Here is a 22,484-nt window from a genome sequence, read left to right on the forward strand (position 1 = left end):
AGAGAGAGAGAGAGAGAGAGAGAGAGAGAGAGAGAGAACGAGTGCTGCCAGGTCCAGGACTCAAACTGTGGCCATGTGAGAGTCCAATGCCTCAATTACCATGCCACCTGCTGGCCCCCCAGAAAACATTTTTAAGAAATTATTTTTAGGGGCTGGCAGGTGGGGTGGTGGTCAAGGTGCTGGACTTCCACGTGGCTGACTATGGTTCAAGTTCCATACCTGGCAGCTTGCTTTCTCACTTTCCCTCTCTCTCTGGTCAAATTTTTAAAAAATGATGAATAAAATTGCGTAAAATAATTCTTTAAAGAAATGATTTTTATGTCCTGACAAATTGCAGGTTTATAATAGCATGTATTATATGAAAATAAATGTGCCAATTATAATAATTGTTTTATGTTTCAAATCAGAGGAGAGGTCCTTCTGTAACAGATATCCTATTATACTGTCTAGTGTGGAGTCATTGAGAACTATAAATTCTTTGAGGAGCATTGACCTTGGTCAACCACATTTATATGGTATGATTTGAGGAGGACTGAGAAGGGTGATGTTTCATCAGCTTGACACCTCCAGAGATCACGTCTTTGAAAGTACTTTGTGTCAGGGAACAGGCAGAAACTTTGGCTCCAGTAAGAGATGTGGAACCACAGGCATTAAAACTAACAGTCCAAAATAACCTAGTTTGATGAGCCATTTTCTTTTAAAAAGTTATCTTTATTCATGGACCAGAGACAGGTAGTGGGCTTTGATTTTTGGCCCCTGTAGAGTTCAATAGACTCAAACAATACAATTTAATACTTAATATCTATGACAACTAAAACATATTGAACAATTTATGGCTGATGTTCCATTTGTAACAATAAAAAATGAACATATTAATTCATTGTTATCATTACAAATAGAACACCATTCATAAATTGTTCAATATGTTACTGTTTATTGAATAACTACTGATATGCCAGTAGGTCACATTTAGTTGACACAGCACCTAAGATAGTATTGTGCCTGGTTTATATTGTTTCATTAATAAAGTCATGACATATTTTTTGCATAGAAAAACAAAAAAAATACATTACGACTTTTCTGACAACACAATATATGAGGAAAGTGAAGTTCAGAGAGGCTAAATAAATTACTCATGTTTTAATACTGATAAACTAGGTTGAATCCAGATCTACCTGCCTCAGAAGCCCACTGAGGGGCTGGTTAACTACTACCCTGTATTCTCTCTCAGACTCTTCATGACTAATCAAATGGAATGATAATTCCTACCTCAGAGGGTTTTTTTGGATCCAATAAGAAAAAAAGATATCTGAAGAGAGCTTTGTAAATGCTAATAGAGCTTGGTAGAATTAAAGGCATTATGAGAAGTACAAGACAATCTGCTACAAAGTCTCCATATGCCTGTCTACCCTTCAGATAATCCCGTATGCCCTGGAGTTGCACTTTTGCCCTTGGCTTTCTGGTGGGGAAAAGAAGTTTATGACCTGGGCCTAGATTCTGAGAAGTGGGTCACTGGTCATCCTTACCCAGTGATTTTCAAGAGCCTGATTTCTTTGTCATGTAGTAGAGAGCAGGAAAGAAGGAGAGCCCCAGAGTTCTTTTTGGCACAGTGAGAAATCAAGTGTATGTTCTAGCCATACTTTAATATGTATGTCATTTACCCCTTTTTCTTGTTTGTCATAGAAACTGAGCTACTCATCCGTGTAAAGGACATAAGTCATTTCTTAATGCAAGACATTGCCTTCTTGTCTGGTAAGCAATCTTTCTCATATATTTAGTCTGACAAATCAATTAGCAAAGCTAGCGTGGTACTTATCATGTAAGTAGCAATATATAAGGGACCTCAAAAAGTTTGTGAAGAAATAGAATTAAATTATGACTATTTTGTTTCAAAGAAGTTGAAATCCACCTGTAGTTTTTTCATAATATGGATTTTCCATGAACTCTTTGGAGACCCCTAATATATCACAAACTCTTAGTGGTATATTTGGTTCTCTATTAAGATTAGATTTAACATAAGATTGTCAGGGTTTTCCAAACTGTGTTCCAAATAGAATCATCCTCAGGGCTTGTTGCCCAATCGGGCTCCTCTCCATACTTTTTCTTTTTTATATCCTTTTTTTTTTTTTTTCCAGTGTGAAAACAGCCACTGTTTATTTACTGACCAGATTACAGAAATAATCATGGTGGATACCTTAGTTCATCCTTCTAATAAGTCTGTTGATCTTGTCTTCCCTTATATCCTTTTTGTAGTTGTTTGAAAAATTCTTCTACCTGTGGTTTCTTTTGAGAAAAGTGTTCACAGGTGGGAAAAAATAATTAAAACCTCTCAACTAAAAATAAAAATATCTCTTGTTCTTTTCTCACAAATTCACTATGTAGCACAGTAATTGTAGGTGATCACTGGTAGTAACAGTTTACAGATTAGTCAGTGATAACTTACCTTTATAATAATCATGTCTCTTTCCTTTGATAGGTATGATTTGCTTAAGTGCTAGATGGTTCTGTCTTTAACCAGAGTGCTCAGCAGCTTGCTTGGCAAGTGTATAGTTATATATAATAGTAGTATATATATACTACTATTGTAATTATTGCTTCTGTTGTTTTTTTCCATAAATTACATTAGACCATCATTTTTTCCTATAGTTTGTACCCTGTATGCTTTCATGCCCACAATAATTCTAAGAGATCTGTTAGATCAAGTTTTCCACTTGCTGTCAAGTAATCAATCATTCATTTTGATTTCAAGCTCATTAAATTTGCATAGAAATAGTTATTTTCCAATCTCCTGGGTTATTCAACTTGGGGAATTGGTTGTTTTTCCAAGTATATTTATTATACATAGACCATAAATAATTTTCATGAACATATTCATTCTTTTTCTTTATCTTTTTCTTCCATTTGGAAACCACTTTGCCACTTTGTAAAGTGTCAGGAGTTTGGTGCCATTTTGGCTTCTGTGGAGATCATCATCCTTAAGAAAGTTTTGTTGGCCCCAAACTATCTTCTAACTATCTCCCTCAAATCTAAAATTCTCTTCCTTGCATTACTGTAACAAAATTGTTAATTTGGTTGATTTTGTTCTACTGTTTCAGGTGGCCGAGGAAAGGACAATGCTTGGATCATTACTATTCCAGAAAACTATAATTTCAGATGCATACCAGAGGAAGTAATAGCAAAAGTACTCACCTACCTGACGTCTATTGCAAGGTGTAACATTTCATTATATACATTTTCTTCTTTTTTTCTTTTTAGTTTTTGCTATAGGGAGTGTGTGCTCACTGGAGAGAGACAGAGATGGAAAGAGGGATAGAAAGTGAGAAATCACCCCTCTAGGGAGGATGGCCATGTTGTAATCCCTTCTCTTCTATTCTCCTCTTGGTAATTTGGGCATGCATGCACACATGCCCAGCATGATTTTCAAGCCACTAGGTCAGGGATTTGAATCACGGAGCTAGCTATGTGGGACCCATCACCCTAACCTCCATGCCACCTGCTGACCCCCATTATATTATATACATTTTAAATTTGTTTAACTTTATCAGGTACCCATTGAATGTCATCACAGGAAAATGGTTTATTAGTGTAGGTATTTTTTTTTCTTATTATGAATAGGCAGCAGATTTATCTTCAGAGTAAATAAAGAAATACAACCTAGAAGGGGAAGCTGGCAACTATCTAATTTGCTATAAAAATTATACTGAATATCCATGAAAATAACATTTGGGATTTAGAAGTATTTGTCCCCATGAAGAAAATCATAGGTTGAGAATGATGATCATACCTATAGACTTTACTTTGCTTAAAAGGAAATCTTACTGGCCAAAACTGAGGATAGCCATTCTGCTTTACTTCCTAAGATAATGCTAGAAGACTGAATCTTAAATAGACTCAATAGTGATACTGGGAGACACTAGGAGAATTGTTGTGATATTAGAAATCATTTGGAACTATATTTTAAAATGGGAAGTTTCAAAAGCTTCCTTAGACATTTTATTTGTATCAAAGACAAACTTTTTAAAGGAAATATCTTCTATTTACTAACGCTGGAAAATAAGAGGCAACAAATGTAGGAAAATAAAATTAGAAGTCCTATTAACAAAAATCAAATTCCAAAAGACTAATTTTACAGTTTACATGTTGCAACTTGAAAGTTTTTCTTTTTTCTTTTTCTTTTCTTTCTTTTTTTTTTTTTTTTTTTTTTTTAAGAGATAGATTTTTGCTATAGGGCACATGCACTCACCAGAGAGGCAGACAGACAGTGAGAGATCACACCCCAGGGAAGATAGCCACACTGCAATCCCTTCTCCATTCTCCTCTCAGGATTTGGGGCATGCACACACATGCACCCGATGTGAGTTTTAAGTTGGCAGGCCTGAGACTCAAACTGCAGTCGACTATGTGGAGTCCAGTGACATAACCATTACACCATCTTCTGGTCCCCAAAGTAGTCTTTTTAGGGAAAATAGAAGTTTTATTATCCATTAAACTACATTTCCTCAAAGAGCAGACTAGAGATAGAACAACATATTTAACAGTGTTTTTCTGAATGAATAGATCGTTGGCTCATGATGTTATGAAGGACAACTTTCTTTTGTTTTTTTCTACATCCAACATTGCAGTATTCCAAATCTATTTTAGTGACTTATCTTCATTACACTATCAATTTTTATTAAAAGATTGACATTAGTGCTGAGAAAAGTAATTTTAAATAATAACTAGAGAGAGGAAATCAAATTGTTTTTCTAAGATAACATTTTATGATAGCTTTCCAAATCCAAATTTGTCAGCAGTTAAGACAGCAAGTGTAAATAAAATAATAAGAAACGGAATAAAGACGTAGAGAAAAATTAGGTTATTACCAAGAAAAATGTATTACTTCTTATCTTGCAGGCAAAATGGATCTGATTCCCAGTTTACGGTTATTCTGGATAGAAGACTGGATACATGGTCTTCTCTCAAAATCTCTCTCCAGAAAATCTCAGTAAGTACCTATGGATTCGATGGTACCTTCTTATTTTTCATTTATATTATAACTTTCTGATTTGGGGATTCAGATTATTTTGATACTGATGGAGGCAATAAACAGAGATCAGATGATAAAGAGGGAAAGTAGGAAAGAAAGTGTTTCCACTTGCTTTCAAGCTATCAATCACTCACTTTGAATTTAGGTTCGTAACATTTCCTAGAGGAGATTGAGGTAAACAATTTCACCCAATAAAACGTAACAAGAAAGAATGAGCGGTTTGAGGTGAGGAAGAGACTTGGTTCTCTGCTTCTCTATGCCATTCAGAGCAAGGCAAGTTGTGTGTGTGTGTGTGTGTGTGTGTGTGTGTGTGTGTGTGTGTGTTTCTTTCTTTTTCTTCCTTTTCTCTTTCTTTCTTTCTTTCTTTCTTTCTTTCTTTCTTTCTTTCTTTCTTTTCTTTCTTCTTTCTTTCTTTCTTTCTTTCTTTCTTTCTTTCTTTCTTTCTTTCTTTCTTTCTTTCTTTGTTTCTTTCTTTCTTTCTTTTCTTTCTTTCTTTCTTTCTTTCTTTCTTTTCTTTCTTTCTTCTTTCTTTCTTTCTTTCTTTCTTTCTTTCTTTCTTTCTTTCTTTCTTTTCTTTCTTTCTTTCTTTCTTTCTTTCTTTCTTTCTTTCTTTCTCTTCTCTCTCTCTCTTTCTTTCTTTCTCTTTCTCTCTTTCTTTTTCTTTATTCCTTTCTTTTTCTCTCTTCCTTTTTCTTTCATTCTTTCATTCATTCATTCATTCATTCATTCTTTCTTTCTTTCTTTCTTTTTCTTTATTTTTTTTTAGGTCTTTGTCATAGGGTGTGTGCACTTGCTGGAGACAGAGAGTGACGGAGAGAAGGAAAGTGAGAAATCCCCCTCTGGGGGGGGGTGGTGGTCACACTGCAGTCCTTCTTCTTCCATTCTCTTAGAATTTTGGGCCACAGGCACACATGCCTGACATGATTTTTAAGCCACTGGGTCCTGACTTGAGCTGTGGTCAGCCCTGTGGGAGTCCAGCGCCCTAATCACTTTGCCATCTGCTATGCCTATAAGGCAAGTTTTTATGGTAACTTAAAAAAAAGGGTATAGCCCTGTTATTTTCTCACTTCATGTGGAATAGTCTAAAAAAGAAAATTTAGGGTCCAGTAGATGGTGTGGAGGTTAAAGAGTCTGTATCCCACATGGCTGGGTGCATGGTTCGAGTTCCGGACCCAGTGGCTTGAAAAAAACACACCAGCACATGTACATGCATGCCCAAAATCCTGACAACAGAGTGGAGGATAATGGATTGTGGTGTGACAATCCTCCCTGGAGGTTAATTTCTTAGTTTCCCCCTCTCTCTCTGTCTTTCTTCTGTGTATGTGACCTCTAGCAAAAAAAGAAACAAATAAAACATAACAAAACCTAAAAAATTAAGAAAGTTTAAAGCATTAGCAATCCAACCATGCAGAAATAGGCATTTTGGAACAATTTGGTGTATATTTTCATTTTTATTTTTTCTTGCTAGAGGGATTGTCAGAGAGACAGAGATAAGAAGAAGGAAAAAATATTCTCCAATGGGGCAAGGTCAAGCCACAATCCCTTCTCCTTTTTTCTCCTTCTTGTCAGGATTTTAGGCATGCACCCACATGCACCTGGTGTGCTTTTCAAGCCACCAGGGCTGGGGTTCGAGCCACATGGTCAGCCATGAATCTAGCTCTCTTAAGTACTGGGCCACAGAGCTGGCTGTGGTATGCATATTTCTAGATATTTTTCTCTCCTAGGATAGAGTAGGAAGATGAGCCACCCACAATATAACCTAGCTGCCCTACTTGAATATAGTTCCTAGCTTTCCAAGACCCAGGAAGAAAAAGTATATTTCTTAAAGGAAATTATTGATATATGAGACATATAATTCTGCCCACATTATTAGGCTCACCAAGAAACAGTGACTTTGTCTGACACTGCCCTTTCTTTTTTTAAGAGGTTTTTGCCTTAGGGCATGTACATACACCAGAGAGACAGAGACAATGAGAAGGAACATGAGAAATCACCCCCCGGGGAATGGCCATGACACAATCCCTTCTCCTCCTGGTATCTTGGGCACATACTCACATGCATCTGGTGTCATTTTCAAGCTGCAGGGTCCAGGAATCAAACCATCATCAGCCATGTTGGAGTCCACCAAAGTAGCTGCTACACCATTTGCTGACCCTGACACTGTCCTTTCATAAATGAAGAGGAGATTATTAAGTAACTCACAGACTCCTTCTGAGCTGGTTTGAGGCTATCTGTGGAAGTACCCTGTGGCCAACTTCCTCTATCAGACCAGAGTAGATGACACTGACAATCAATACAAGTATTTTTCTTTGAGGTTCCAACATTGTCAGTCATCTGAAATTCTTATTTGATCTGCTGACTGATCCAGGAGGTCAGGCTCACCAGAGGAATTAGTTACAGATGCAAAGACAAGACAAATGTCTAGGTTGTTGGACTATTGAGTCAATGTTATTTTGTTGTGCTGTCTTGTCAATAAGCATAAAAAATATACTGACACTCCTATGCTGTGCGCAAAAGTGTGCATGCCAAAAATCTAAAGAGGGGAATGGAGGAGAAGGAATTGTGATATGGCTATCCCTGCTAGGGGTGATTTCTCACTTTCCTTCTCTCTCTGCCTCTCTCTGGTAAGCACACATGCCATATAGAAAAAATCTAAATAAATAAATCTATATAGGCACTCGAGTGGTAAAGTAAATGTGATCATCACTCTTTTCACAACCACCATAAATTAGTCCTCATTTGGGCAAGTCAGCAAAGTGTTTTTTTGTTTCTTTGTTTGTTTGTTTTGTTTAACAGAGATGTTTAATCAGAAGTAGTAGAGAGAAGAATTGGTACCAGATTTACACAAGCTTTTTCAAAAGCATTCACATGAGCAAGAATTAAAATTTTATGAATTCCAGTTGGTGCCCTTTCTACCTACTGTTTTCTTTTCATTTTCCAAATGACTTATAAATATATCAAATAAATTCAATTGTTAAAAAAAAAAAAAAAGGTAAAATTCCTTCGGGGAGAGTAAACCTGTCTTCCATATTCTTTTGGACCCTATCAATAAGGCCAAATGTAGTAAAAGCCATTTTCCTTGCTCTGGTCTTTAGGACTGGCCCTTGGGCTTATTGAGAAGACCTTGGTTTATGCCAACAATTGATTTGTTTATACTTAAAATAGCACCTGTTGCAAGAAAACATTTTTATTACCCAGTTAATTTTTGCTTTTGGCCAACACTATATCTCCTTGATTGAATTAGTTTCATTAGCACATGGTATCAGACTGTCAGTAGAGTTTTATTCTCACTAATCAAAGAGGTTGCTGGAAACAGAGTTCTTACTTTTCATAAAATAAATATATAAGATTAGGTGTTGATCCTATCAATTCGAGGTGAACAGAGGGGTAATGATTTGTTTCTTGGGGAGGGCTGCTTTCAGTGGGGATGTATGAACCATGCTCAGTAAAGAACTAAAAACTCAGGTATTCTCATAACTGTCACATTGATGGTACTGAGAACGAGTGGGGGCATAGGTGCTGATGGTGTGTAACTGGCTATAGATTGTTTTAAGTGAGTTTTTTTTTTTTGGAGAGGTTTTTGCTATAGAGCATGTGCGCTTGCCAGCCAGACAGAGAGAGACATAGAGACAGAAAGTGAGAAATCACCCCCCACCCAGGGGGGATGGCCATGCCACAATCCCTTCTCCTCTATTCTCCTCTCAGGATCTTGGGCATGCACGCACAAGTGCCCAGTGTGAGTTTAAGCCACCAGGTCCGGGACTCGAACTGCAGTCGACCATGTGGGAGTCCCGCGACATAACCGTTACGCTAACTGCTGGTCCCAGTGAATTTTTTTTTTTTATATAGAGGTTTTTGCCTTAAGGTGCGTGTGCTCACTGTGGTGGGTGGGTCTGGGGTAGAGATAGAGACAGTGAGAAGGGAAGTGAGAAATCACCTGCCAGAGGAGATGACCATGCAGCAATTCCTTCTCCTTCATTCTCCTCCTAGGATCTTGGGGACGTACACCCACCTGGTCAGTATGAGTTTTAAGTCACTGTGTCAGGGACTCGAACTGTGATCAGCCATGTGGGAGTTCAGCAACTGTTACACCATCTACTGGCCCATTTTCTTGTCTTTTCTTTCTTTTTCTTTTTCTTTCTTTCTTTTTTTTTTTTTTAACATTTTGAATGTTTCTGCTTCCAGTTTGGTTTCTATGCATATATGCAAGAGCATGGTAATTGCATTTCAACTATTGGTCACTGTATGAAATAAAGGTAACTATTGAATAGAGGTTAATCTTAAGAGCAAAAGTGGGCATTCAAGAAGACTTCCTGGCAAAAGTTACCATTGTGCAGATAGGTGTAACTGCAGTGTATTATTTTAAATCTTTCTAGAGTACTATCAGGACCAAATTTCACAAACTAACCTTTCACAAGGCTTAAACCCAGAATAGGAATAATGAAATAAAACAATAAAATTTAAGTCCCAGAGCAGAGGAGAGGAGTAAAAGGTATCAGTTAATACTACCTTCACAAAGATTCTTAGCATTCCACCTTAAAAATCAAACTGCGCCTGCTCCTAGGAGGAGAGTCGATTTTTTTCCTTCTTCCTCTCTTAGGACATGCCTGATCTTCTTGAGCAGTCCAGCACAAGCTAATCCACAAGGTTCAATCAGGCTAAGTAATTGGGGGAATGTGTCAACTCTGAATTACAATGAGCAGCAGGGAAATCTGTCAGCTGACTAATCAGGGATAGTGGTTTTTTTGCATAGCTGCCACGGTGTAATGGAAGCAGCTACGGTAGCTTTGTTTGATAGAGATTTTTGGCTGCCGTTTATCGATATCACCCAAGAAGCAGCTCATATTTCATCAATGTTGCATTGACAATTGGAAAAGAAGAGTGTAATTGTGTATAGGCGAAATGGCAGAAGCAAATCCCCCGAGAGGCAAGATGAGGTTCAGAAGGAATGCGGTAAGGGCTCTGCCTGCAGTCCTGGAAAGCCTATTCCCAAGTTCAAGTGCAGGGATGCTGCAGCATGGTGCTATAGCACAAACTGCTGAGTGGGGCTTCTAAGGACAGATGGAGAGAATGGAGACTTGTATTTGCATGGATGGCATTGATGTGATTACTGTGATGTTGACATAGGGAATCGGAGAGGTAGAACATAATTGTGAAATCTAAATGTAATCAATATTATAAGAGAACAGTGCTAGTTGTATTATTTGTTTAAGACTGTATAAACAATTTTGAATTGTTTGGCAGTGTATCTTTAAATCACGTGTTAAGATAATATCTAACGAAGATTCATACTTGCTTTCACTGTGGTCAAGTAGAGCGTGATATCATGGACAGGTCTGGAAGTTAGTCCATCAGCACTTACAAAGGTAGCCCGCCCTTGGTGTTCCTGAATAAGTGATGTGTGGGACACAGAGAATGTTTTAAAGTCTGTAATGATTTGAAATCTTTATGGTTTCAATGCTTTGCCAAACTTAAACTTTAAAGTCACAAAATTCTAGCCTGTCGACAACTTTTTTCTTCAAAGGGAAAAGAAAGTCGCTCATTTTTCAGTGTAGGTTACAAAGTAAAAATCTCTCTTAGACACATTTCAAACTCGTTCTACCCAAATTTTCCCATCATCAATTAATTTATATTCTAAGTCTCAGTAAATTTCTAATGTGATCTTTAGATGTATTTTGGAGAAATGTTGAAATAACTCTAGTTAATTTGCTAAGAAACTGGTCACCAACAAGGCTTTAAGTATCATTTTTCTTTCAAAACTTGAGATAACGTTATTGATGTTATAGTTTAAAATAGAAACTTGCTCATTAAAAAGGCAAGACAACACACATAAAAAAGTAGGGAGGTGAAAACTGACCACAGGAAAAAAAATGGTATTTTGGATTAAAAGTAAGCTAAAGAAAGTAAGACTTTTATTGTTATTGAATGACAGTGAGCATCGAGTACATGATCTATTTTCTAATAAAGCTCTTAGCACAGAATGCTATTTTAAAAATTGTAGTTAGGATATGAATCTTTGTTTTGACCAAATAACATTTTCAGATCTACACATGATTTTATTGTATGAGAACAATAGCTTCAGACTTTGAACAATTTATGATGAACAAGAAATGCATTGGTATATGCGTTGCAGTATTGCGTGAAACCAGCATCGGCACTTTTCTATTCAAAGGTAACTGGCTTGAGCTCTCAGAAAGTTCCTCATTCCTTTATCTACATAGATGTTTTCTCAGTACCAAACTTAGTTTCCTGTACACTCACACATTAATATACATACAAGTCAATGCAGCACACAGATGTTCATTGACAGACATAATATAAGTTACAAAAGTAAGTATGGAATGATTGCTGGGTGGGAGGGCCTCACAATCCTAGGAAATGGGGTAAGACATTTTCATAAGTAACTATTATATTTTAAAAAGAACTCTGACTGGTGGGGAAGTTCTCACAAAGAGATGACATTTGTTTGGACCTCAAGGAAGAGTCTATGTTTCTGTTACCTGTCTTCACAATGATTTTTTTTTCTCATAAATGAATTACTTTAAGGAACCCCTAGGAACAGGTATCTTAAAATGAAACTCATTAGATCAATTCCAAAACCCAGAACTCTAGTGGAAGATAAATTTGTTTTGCCTACATGGATAGAATTTGACCACAGTGAAAAATATGAACCTCAGCTGGTGATGAAATGGATTGAGTTTGAAGAGTCTTTGACTTTGGGCTGACTTGGGAGGCTATGATAAGTAGCAGATAAAAGGATGGCCCAGTGGAGTTTTAAGTCCAAGGAGAGGACAGACTGGTTACTTGGTGGAAATTGCAATGCTTGTAACTGAGTGAGAGGGAGGGAAGGAGAACAGATAGATGGTGACATAAAGGAAAAATGACAGGAAGAAGTATTGCAGGGGCTGTGCTGCCCCTCAGATCACTTGCAAGTGGAGTAACTCATACTTACTGTAGTTCTTAAGGGTGATGATAGAGGGGGTGCTCTTGAAAATTATTCTCTATAGTTGAATTCACAAGAAGTTTTTCCTAGTATATTCTGTAGAGATGGTTTCAGACCTTGTCAAGGTCAATCATACCTCAGCACATCTCAACATTATACTCTATCATATTAGACGGTAATAGTTTCTGTTCAGTGGGCTCCACAATGCTAAATTGTTTCCAACAACTTATTTCAATTGTTATTATTTTCTCTTTTTGTAGATGTCAAGGTCAAGTCATTTCTAAATGACAAACAATAAATCCAAGTGTACATTCAGTGTAGTTAAGTGTCTGGAAAGAGCTTGCCCCTAGGATCCTGATTGGCCTTAGGGCCACTGCTAACTAACTGTGTGCTTTAGCTTGTTCACCTGAATAAAAGAGAGTACTGCTTACTTCACAGCAATGCTTTGAATGCAAACTAGGATAATATATCTAACAAGACTGGCATGTGTGTAATGACTTTCTGCTGAGGGTCCTTCTTAGTGTTACTACCTTTCTTTGCCGTAAAGACTAAAATAAGGAAAGCTGTACGACTATAAGTTATTTACAGTAGTAATCAGATTTTCATGCTGCATAAAGCACTTCAAACATTTTAAGAGAAATAACTAGAATGACTGAAAAGTATGCATGGGATATATGAATGGCTTCCCTTAGATGCAGCACAAAAAATATTAAACAAGGTTAATTGCTAGACTTTAATGGTAAAAATCATATATCAGTGGTTATACCTGCTGTTGTTGCTGCTATAAAACCATATAACTGGGAGATCTGGAGGTGGGTCTAAGTGAAAGAGAGTAAATCTGTTCTCTAGGAAGGAAAGGTGAAAAGAAGCTTGAAGAACCAGTAAGAGCTGCTGCAGAAAGCTGGGGCAGGGCCTGTACACTGATTGGACACTTGTCTCTGAGCCCTGTGGAGATGGACAGCGTATTTATTTTTACTGAGGTGCCTTTAAGCAGTCACATGTTGGAACTCAAAAAAATTGCCTGCCAGAAGCTAAAACCAGTGCTGTTTCCTCTCTCATGCAAAGTTGTTTTTCTTTGAAAAACAACAAAATAAAATGTCTGACTGACCCTTGTCCACATCCCTTTGCTTTTTTGACAATTTCTCAACAATGATTTATAGCCTTAAAATCTGGGATTTGATTTCGGGGAAAATAGAAACTGTGCCTTTTCATGTTTATGTAACTACACAGATCAGAGATTCTTAAAGCAGCATACCAAAGATTTTAGAAATGTAGTATTTTCAAGCCAAAAGGGGAAAGCTCTGTGGTTTTGCGCTGTTTGCTGTAATATGTGCATCTGACACTATATGCTGATTGATTGCACATTTAAATACTCTTTTTAAAGTGAAAACTTTTGGTTATGCAAATATCTGTATACATAGAAAAAAAAAGCACTCTATATATACCTATATGTATGCCTATGTAGACCCTGTATGGCTTGCCTGCTTACAACTTCTCAAGAGTTTTCTGACCCTTCCAGATTCACATAGCAATTATAGAGAAGGACATGTACATGTTACTGCTTTTGGCTTGTATTCAGTTACATGAAGCTTTTTCATTTAGAGATTGCAAGCAGACTCAATTTTCCAGTTGTGAAACATAGACCGACTGCATGTTAATACTTAGGACAGTGTCATAATAATGTTCATTATAAGCATACTTTTCATACCACTCCGACCCCTGTCCAACTATCTAATCTCCTTTCTCTACCTTAAGTCTTTGTGAGTTCCTGAATATATGTAAATATGTGTTTATGTATATATAAATATAAATTTCTTCTTTTTTAATAAAAGAATAGCTAAGAAAATTAGTCATTTCTGTGAATTTGTAGATTAATTTTCGGTATGACAAGTTTGGCAAGCATCTGAGATAAGTGAATGGGAGTGGGATTCAAAAATCAAGTTTTTATGATTCATACATGGTCATGATAGATACAAACAATATACCTGGTCTGAACCATTTGATTTAGTTTTCTAAAAGCAATAACTGTGTAATAAGCTAAGAAAATTAGACATTTCTGTGAATTTGTAGATTAATTTTCGGTATGACAAGTTTGGCAAGCATCTGAGATAAGTGAATGGGAGTGGGATTCAAAAATCAAGTTTTTATGATTCATACATGGTCATGATAGATACAAACAATATACCTGGTCTGAACCATTTGATTTAGTTTTCTAAAAGCAATAACTGTGTAATATCAGATGAATTGTTTGAGTGCCACCCAACTGTTTAGTAGTTGTAGATATATAGTCACAGCCTACAAGCTATCTAGTGCCCCAGATGGCTACTAAATTTGAAAGTAGCTATTGGAGTAACAGAATCCATGTGCTCCAGGAGGATGTGTGTGATAGCTCAATAGAGATTAGAAAATTATCTCATAATGAAAATCACTGTAATTGTAATTATATAGGTAAAAAATGAAGTTTTTATCCCTTGATGATGCATTTTCTTTAAAAATGCAAATGTTTGTGAGCTTTTAGTAATAAGTGAATCATTAAACATTTTGAAGGAATTTGAAAAGGGGAAAGTATGATAAAATAATTAGGAGGTTTTATTTAACAGTGATCTGATTAGAATGTAGAATTATCTTTAGAAACAATCAATATAGCTGTCAAAATTTGGGATAAACCACTTATATCAGACAGAGCGATGACTGACTTAATAAACACTCAATATAAAATCCCTGACTTAAGAGCAGCTGGATGCTCCCTACGCCTGCCTAAAATCACTTCCCTACTGATTCTGTGGACAGTGATTTTGCTTTTCTCTCTTTGTTTCCAGTTGTGTGATTGGCTATCTCTGGACCTGGCTGCTGGGACAGCCTTGCTCTCTTAGGAATGGCAGGGCTTAACTGAGGCAGAGTTGATCTCTGTTCCCATAGTATTCTCCCAAACCCTCTTACCCCATACACAGTTTTAGAGACGGATGAGTGTTACAGCCTTGAAGTTGGTCAGTCCTAGGGCCTTGCATCTAGAGAATTTCTAAGCCACAGTACTAGAGAATATGAAGATGAAGTAAAGTCAGAGAGGAGAAGACAATGGAAGCAAAGCAATGAAGCATCTGTGACAGAGCAAAAAGTATTTTTGTTTTAAATGTTGGTGAATGTAGAGTGCTTTTGATTTCATTTGAAAGTATAAAAATAAGGGACCAGAAGGTGATGCAGTGTAAAATTCAATGCCCTATGAGGCAATCTCACATGGGGAGCTCCCTGATTCAACTCTAGAGATCTCCCTGAGTAAACCAGACACACACTTGCCCATGATTGGAAGCTGACTGAGGGATGGAAGTGGATTGACGTGTCAAGATCTTATTGGAAGTGCTGTTTCTTTCTCGTGAAATAGATAAATAAGTAATTTTTTCTATGTTTTTCTTTTTTTTTTTTAATTTTTATTTCATTTTCTTTTATACATTCAGTCACATTATTTAGCTCACAAAGTGAATGTTTTAACATGTGAACATTTCTCCCTAGTCCAGTTGATAAAACTATAAAATTATCTTCAACAGATAATTTATTTTTAAAAAAGCGACTTCAAAGCAGGTAAGCATTGCAATATCCTGGTAGTTTACCCAAGTAAAGAGAAAGTAAAGGCCTAACTCCCAAAGTGAATGGAATGAAAATAGAATCAGTGTTCTCAATCTAAAAACAAGTCGCAATTACTCACAACTCCCTGTCAGATATTTGCCTTAAGCAAGTCTTTATCCATATCTCTAAGATTGTCTACCAAAATCTGCTTATCCTTAGGTCCAAGAATCCAAGATAAATTAAAAAAATAAAACTTTCTCATTAATTTTTTCTAGACTTTATGAAGTACCTTTATATTCATTCTTTCTTTTAATTCTTTCAATAACTGTGAAAATATATACTACACTGTACATAAAATAAAGCATACATTATGTACATAATTCACAGTAGGACATACATTAATCATCAGAAGTCTCTGTCTCTTTACCTCTATTTCTATATACATGTTGACTTTAATCTTTGAAATTAGCTTCCTCCAGCAGTATGTATTATAACTACTAGTAGTTCTGGAATGGCACCCTCAAAATTTCCTTCTCAGCACTAGTTTGAAAAAAATCCCAGGATGTGTCTTTGGTCCTGCTTACCTCAAAATTTCATACTGACACCCTAGCAATCACGGTAGTAATGATTGTGCACTGGAAGGACAGGGTCATGTAGAAGAAACACTTCTCATTTGGAACCAAAGTTTATGTCAGAGAGTGCATGCATGTGAATGAGAGAGAGGGAGAAAAACACCTCCTCCCCAATGGGGCCTGGTCACACCACAGTTCTTCCCATCAGGACCCTGGGCAAGTGTGCCAGCACGTAACATGTTTTTCAAGATGCTGGAACTGGCACTTAAACTCTGGTTGACTGTGGGGGATCTGACTTCCTCTGCATAGTACATAACCTCTGCATTGTCAGACCAGCCCTGGAAACAATGTTTAGAATAATAGGTGGGGCAACAGTTTCTCAAATGAAGGATGAGAATGACCTAGACATGGTTGCTTGAGGGAATTGTGAATTGGGACAATCATCCCAATTTGTGCCTATTTCTAATTATTGTTTAATTTATTCATTTTATTTTATGCTCTTTTCATTTGTCTATATGTGATTATCACACCCAGTTCTCTTCCCTTCACTTGAGTTCTCATTACTGCTTCGTTATGTCTTATCACCATTTCAAATTGAATTTTTAAAATCCCGACTGTTCACTCTAAGAAAACACAGTGGAAAGACTTCAGAACATTGGTCTGGGAAAAGAGTAAGACCTTAAAAGTATGAACAGAAGGAAAAGTAGACAAATGGGACTGTATCAAACTAAAACAACTTATGCACAGCAAACAAAACAAAACAAAACAAAACAAAACAAAACAAAACAATAGAGTGAAGAGGCAAGCCATAGATGGAAGGAAATATTCAGAAGCTATACTTCTCCAAGGGATTAATAAGCAGAATATATGAGGAACTCAAACAACCCAACAGCAAAAATAAATAAGTAAATAAAAATAAAACAAACAAACAAAAAACAAAAAAACAAAAAGCCCCCAAAATTCATTTAAAAGTGGGCAAATGATGGGTCTAAAGATGGTATGGAGGTTAAGGTGCTGGATCCCACATAGCCAGCTGTGTGATTTGAGTCCCGGGCCTGGTGGCTTAAAAGTCACGCCTGGTGAGTGCGTGTGCATGCCTAAAATTTCAAGAGGAGACTTGAGAAGGGATAGTGGTAAGACCATCCCCCCCCGGGGGGTGATTTCTCACTTTTCTCTCTCTGTCTCTTGCCTGCAAGTACATGTGCCCTATAACAACAACAATTAAACAAAGGGCAAATGATCTGAATAAGCATTTCTTGAAAGAAGCCATATAAGTGGCATCAAGTACCACAAAAAAATGCTCAGCATCACTAATCATTCAGAAACTGCAAATCAAAACCACAATGAAATATCACCTCACACCTGTTAAAATGGCTTTTATCAAAAAGACACAAGTGTTGATGAGGATGTGAAGAAAAAGGAATCCTTGTATACCTTTGGTAGGACTGTAAGTTGATATAGCTATTATGAAAAATGGTATAGAGATTTCTTAAAAAATTAAAAAAGAAATACTATCTGATCCAACAATCCCTCTTCTGGGTTTATATTCAAAGGAAAGAAAATTAGTATGTCCCAAGGTATCTGCACCTCGTGCTTACTGCAGTACTATTTACTGTAGCCGATATATGGAATCAACCTAATCAACCTATATCTTTGTTATATCTAAGTGTCCATCAGTGGATAAAGAATATTAATCAGTCATTAAAAAAACAGCATCCTGTCAGTAGAGGCAACATGGATGAGCCTGGAGAACATGATGTTAAGTGAAATAAGCAAAGGAAAAAAGTGAAAAATTATATTTTCACTTACATGCAGAAACTAAAAAGTCCTCATAGAAGTAGAGAATAGAATAGTAGTTATGAGGCTGGGAAGAAGGTGGCAAGAAGTTAATAGTGAGATACTGATTAACAAATATAAAACTATAGTTAGATGAGAGGAAAAAAGCTGTGCTATTATTACAGCAAAACAGGAAAACTATGATTAATAATAATTTACTATATATATAAAAATAGCCAAATGAGAAGTCAGAATGTTCCCAACACTAAGTAATGATAAATGTTTGAGTTGATGAATATGCTAATTACCATAATTTGATTATTATGCATTTGTATTCATATCATACTGAAAAAGCACACTATAACCTGTAAATACATATAATTATTACATGTCAATTAAAAATAATAATGCAACCCCCCCTCCAATTTTGTCACTTCCCTAAGGATCTGAGTCTTTCTTTTTAAAAAATAGATGTAATTTAATTTTTAAACATTTGCTAGAGGGCATGTGTGCTCACTAAAGAGATGTGGGGTAGTGAGAAAGCACCCCCTCTATGGGGGATGGTCATACCTCAATCCCTTCTTTTGGGATTTTGGGCATGCATGCACATGCACCAGGCATGTGCCAGGTCTAGTACTTGAACTGTGCAGTCAGCTACCTAAGATCCAGCTGCCTTAACCAACATCCATCAGCTGGCTCAATAGACCTTATGTTTTAGAGGGATTTTCAGCTCACAACAAATTGAGTAAGGGGTACAGAGTTCCCATAAACTCTTTGTCCGTGCAATATCTTATTAATTTTTATTTTATATCTTTGTTCAATTACTAATATTAAAACATGCCTGAAATATGATTGCATTTGAAATATTTTCTTTTTAATAATTATTTAATTTTATTTACTATTTTTATTATTGCTTTAATTTGATTTGAGAGAGACAAAGAGAGAGAAAGAAAGAAAGAGAAAGAAAGTGAGAAAGCAAGCCACCAGGTCCAGAATTCAAACTGTGGTTGGCCATGTGGCAGTCCAATGCCTTAGCCACCAAGCCACCTGCTGGCTCCTGAAATATTTTCTATATATTCTACTTTTTCATGTTTTAATCTATTTTCTTGAGGCCAATGACTTCTGAGTCTACACATTCAGCCTAGACTACTTTTTCTCCTTTCTTGTATATACAGCTATCTGATGAGTGTCATCTGGATGTCCTGCTGACCTATCCAATCCAGTATGTTAATGAATGGGAATCAGAGTCTTATCTTCCTTCTTATTGGGTGATCGGAAAAGGCATGACACATTTTTGCATAGAAAAACATGGAACAGTACGTCATGACTTTCCTGACAACTTAATAAAACCCTTTTCTCTTGTGTTCTCTGTCCCAGTGAGGGATTTACCATTCACCCAGTTACTCAAGCCCTAAATATGGAGATGGATTGGCCTAGTCCATCCTTTCTTAAGCCCATTGAATAGTTCTATCTTGCTGATTGTACCTCCTAAATCATACACTTATTGCTGCTATTGTTGCTCCACTTCAGCAATTTACAGTCCTTGGCTTTGATAACTCTACCACCTTCCTAGCTCATTTTTCCACTTTTACTCTTGTCCAAATTCAGTACTTTCTCAGCCAAATTGATCTTTCTAAAATACAAATCTGGCCATGTTCTACTGCTCAAAACCTTAGAGACTCCCCTTACCTCCAAGGAAAAATAAAACAAAACACTAAGATCTTTCCTGATGTGGTTCTTGCCCATCTTTCCATACCATTTCCCACTGTTCTGCAGCATCATTTTCCTCTAGCTTTCTTGACTGGGACCTCTTCAGGTGGTGGGGCGGTTTAGTGATTAAGAGCACAGACTTAGGTGCAAGTCAAGAATTCACTAGCTGGGCAAGTTATCCTTAACTTGAACTTCATTTTATTTGTAAACGTGTATAATCTAACTCCTTTACAGGATTATTAGGAAGAGGAATTATGACAATGTTGGTAAAATATTTGGCATACAGTAAGCATTTAAAATGTGGTGATTTATTATTAATATTGGGCTGCACAATTCCATTCCTCACTAATTTTGCATAGTTCTCTCCTTGTCTTTAGAATTCTTTTCTGTAGCAATTATTTTTGACAGCCTACTATATACCAGCAGTGTTCTACAAGCTGAAGAAACATGGGTGAACTAGAGTAGCATTCTGATCCATTTAATTTCTCTTTATGCTTCAAGACCTTTTATGTAATTCTTTTTTATTTTTTTTGTATGCCAAAAGGTACAAGCACTTACCAATGTTAAAGAGAAGAGAAAAGCCCGCCACTCCACTGGGGTGTAGTCACACCACAGTCCTTTTTTCCTCCATTTCTCTATCCTTCCATGATCTTGGGCACACGTGTACATGCACCTGGTGTGTTTTTCATTACACTGGGGCTGGGACTTAAACCATAGTTGGCTATGTAGAATCTGGTTCTCTATGCACAGGGCGTAAGTATTGCATCATAGGGCCAGTCCAATACCTTTTTGACCTATCTTTAGGATGCTTTATGCTACTACTTCCTTCCTCTTGTATATTATTCTAATTGCTTTGTTTCACTTATCAGCTTATCAAGCTATGGAGTACTGATTACTAATGAACCCTGCTATTAGACTGACGTTTTCTTGCAGGTTGGGTAGGCGTATTCTATTAATTTGTGTACATTAAATGCCTAACAGTGGTTGGTAATCATTTACTTAAGTACGTGAAGTGAATACACAGACGTTCAGTGAACATTGAGTGGATAAAAGTAAAAATATGATTCCATAATATAGTTTTCTTCTATTGCTTAATATAAATACAAAGTATTTTAGCTTCCTTTGGCTTTTGGAGCTATCCTAGGGACAGCTAATTCTAATTCTTTTTCCAGGAAAAAAAATAAACGCATTTTGAGTTTGAATTACTAACTTTAAAATGAAAATTTAGAATCCAGTTCTTTGTAACTTGGAATCTACTTGTCTAGTGTGAGAAAAGTCCATGCGAGGATTGTTGCAAAGATCTGACCTGATAACCTTACATTATTTTTATGACTTTTCCATGTTTTTAGATTTTATCAATACCCATTTTCAAAGTGTTGGGCTTTTACTGACTTTTATGACTGTAAAGTTTATTTCTTTCAATTACATATTTTCCAATATGTAGTCAGTTGAATGCTTGTTCTTACAGGTTTTTTTTCTCTCTCTTTCTGTTCTGTCTGCAGGTTTCCTTCCCCGGGAACTTGCACTTGGTTTTGGTTCTACGTCCTACCAGTTTTCTTCAACGAACATTTACAGACATTGGATTTCGATTCAGTCAGGAGGATTTCATGCTCAAATTACCAGTAAGGATATATCATTTAAATGTTTTACCCCTTTAATCCTCATGAGTTCTTTGTATCATGCTGTTTGTTTTTTACATGTGCCCGTGTAGCATTGAAAAGGAAAAAAAATGAAATTTGCCTTCAAAAATGAAAATTTTAATTGCCCAAGTCTTTTGCTTCTATTGTTAAAAAATAATAGATTCATCAATTTTGAACAAAGCAATTCCTTTCAAAATATATGTCATATATGTTGTATATATGTATGTGTGTGCATGCATGTGTATATGTGTATTATTAGGACATTTTATTTTTAGTAGAAATGAGTGTGTGTTTTATGTATTTGAACTCTCATGAACTTACATCCTGAGCTAGTTCAGAGTATCGTGTTCTTTTTAAAAAAGATATTTTTATATGTTTTTAAAGGGTTAGGAAGAGAGTACTCATAAATTTAGTACTTTTGAAAAGATCAGACCCTCCCAATAAATTATAACTTACTATATAAAGCCTTTTTACTTTGTTGAGGGCATGTCATTCTTTCAGAAACTTGACCATTATCAAACTTTTAGATGAAGGAGACTTAGATGTTTTGGTTTCTATAAAGATTAATTTTGCTTCACAGGAAAGTGTTTTGCACGTAAAAACTTTTATTACCTGAAGAAGGTACTGCATACGTGTGTGTGTGGGGGCATATATAGGAGAGAACTGTTAGAACCATTTATAAAAGATGACTTTCTGCTAAATGTATGCTGAAGTTCATTTTACAGTTGAATGGAGGGATGCCACGGAGAGCAGTTAACAGTATCTTTCTTGCTTATTTATATAGGTTGTTATGCTGAGCTCAGTTAGTGATTTGCTGACATACATTGATGACAAGCAATTAACCCCTGAGTTAGGCGGCACCTTGCAGTACTGCCACAGTGAATGGATCATCTTCAGAAATGTATGTTGTTTTTGCCCTTACTGTAGAGCCTATAGTTCATGTTAGCCTTTAAATCTAGTTCTAGACATTTTTCCTATTTGGGAAAAACAGAGTTTTGGGGCTCCTACTTTTCAAATACATATATCATTCAACATTTTGGCTTTCTTCCATAGGAAATATCTAGAAATGATAGAGTCACTGAGGTTGGTGATCAAAGAAGAGGCCTAGGGAATAAGGAGATCATATTCTGCCCAGCCCTGCCCAGTAGCCATGCAGTAACTTGAAGAAACAAAGGATTTGGGTTCAAATCCTGATACTGGTGATTTTTAGCTATATGACTTTGGGCAATATATGTTACCTCCCTGAGTCTTAGTTT

At 36.4% G+C, this 22,484-nt stretch overlaps 1 protein-coding gene across 1 annotated transcript in view; it reads left to right on the forward strand.

The window, feature by feature from the left end:
- The window catches only part of LOC102501475 (phospholipid-transporting ATPase IG-like), a 348,220-nt gene that overhangs the window by 274,075 nt on the left and 51,661 nt on the right, over positions 1 to 22,484 (forward strand). Inside the window, 5 exon segments of the mRNA XM_027776689.1 lie at positions 1,684 to 1,752; positions 3,096 to 3,210; positions 4,894 to 4,984; positions 21,091 to 21,210; positions 22,013 to 22,129. Coding sequence (XP_027632490.1) covers positions 1,684 to 1,752; positions 3,096 to 3,210; positions 4,894 to 4,984; positions 21,091 to 21,210; positions 22,013 to 22,129 — 512 coding nt within the window.

This window comes from Tupaia chinensis, unplaced genomic scaffold (genome assembly GCF_000334495.1).
Source record: "Tupaia chinensis unplaced genomic scaffold, TupChi_1.0 Scaffold000706_1, whole genome shotgun sequence".
Classification (NCBI taxonomy): Eukaryota; Metazoa; Chordata; class Mammalia; order Scandentia; family Tupaiidae; genus Tupaia; species Tupaia belangeri.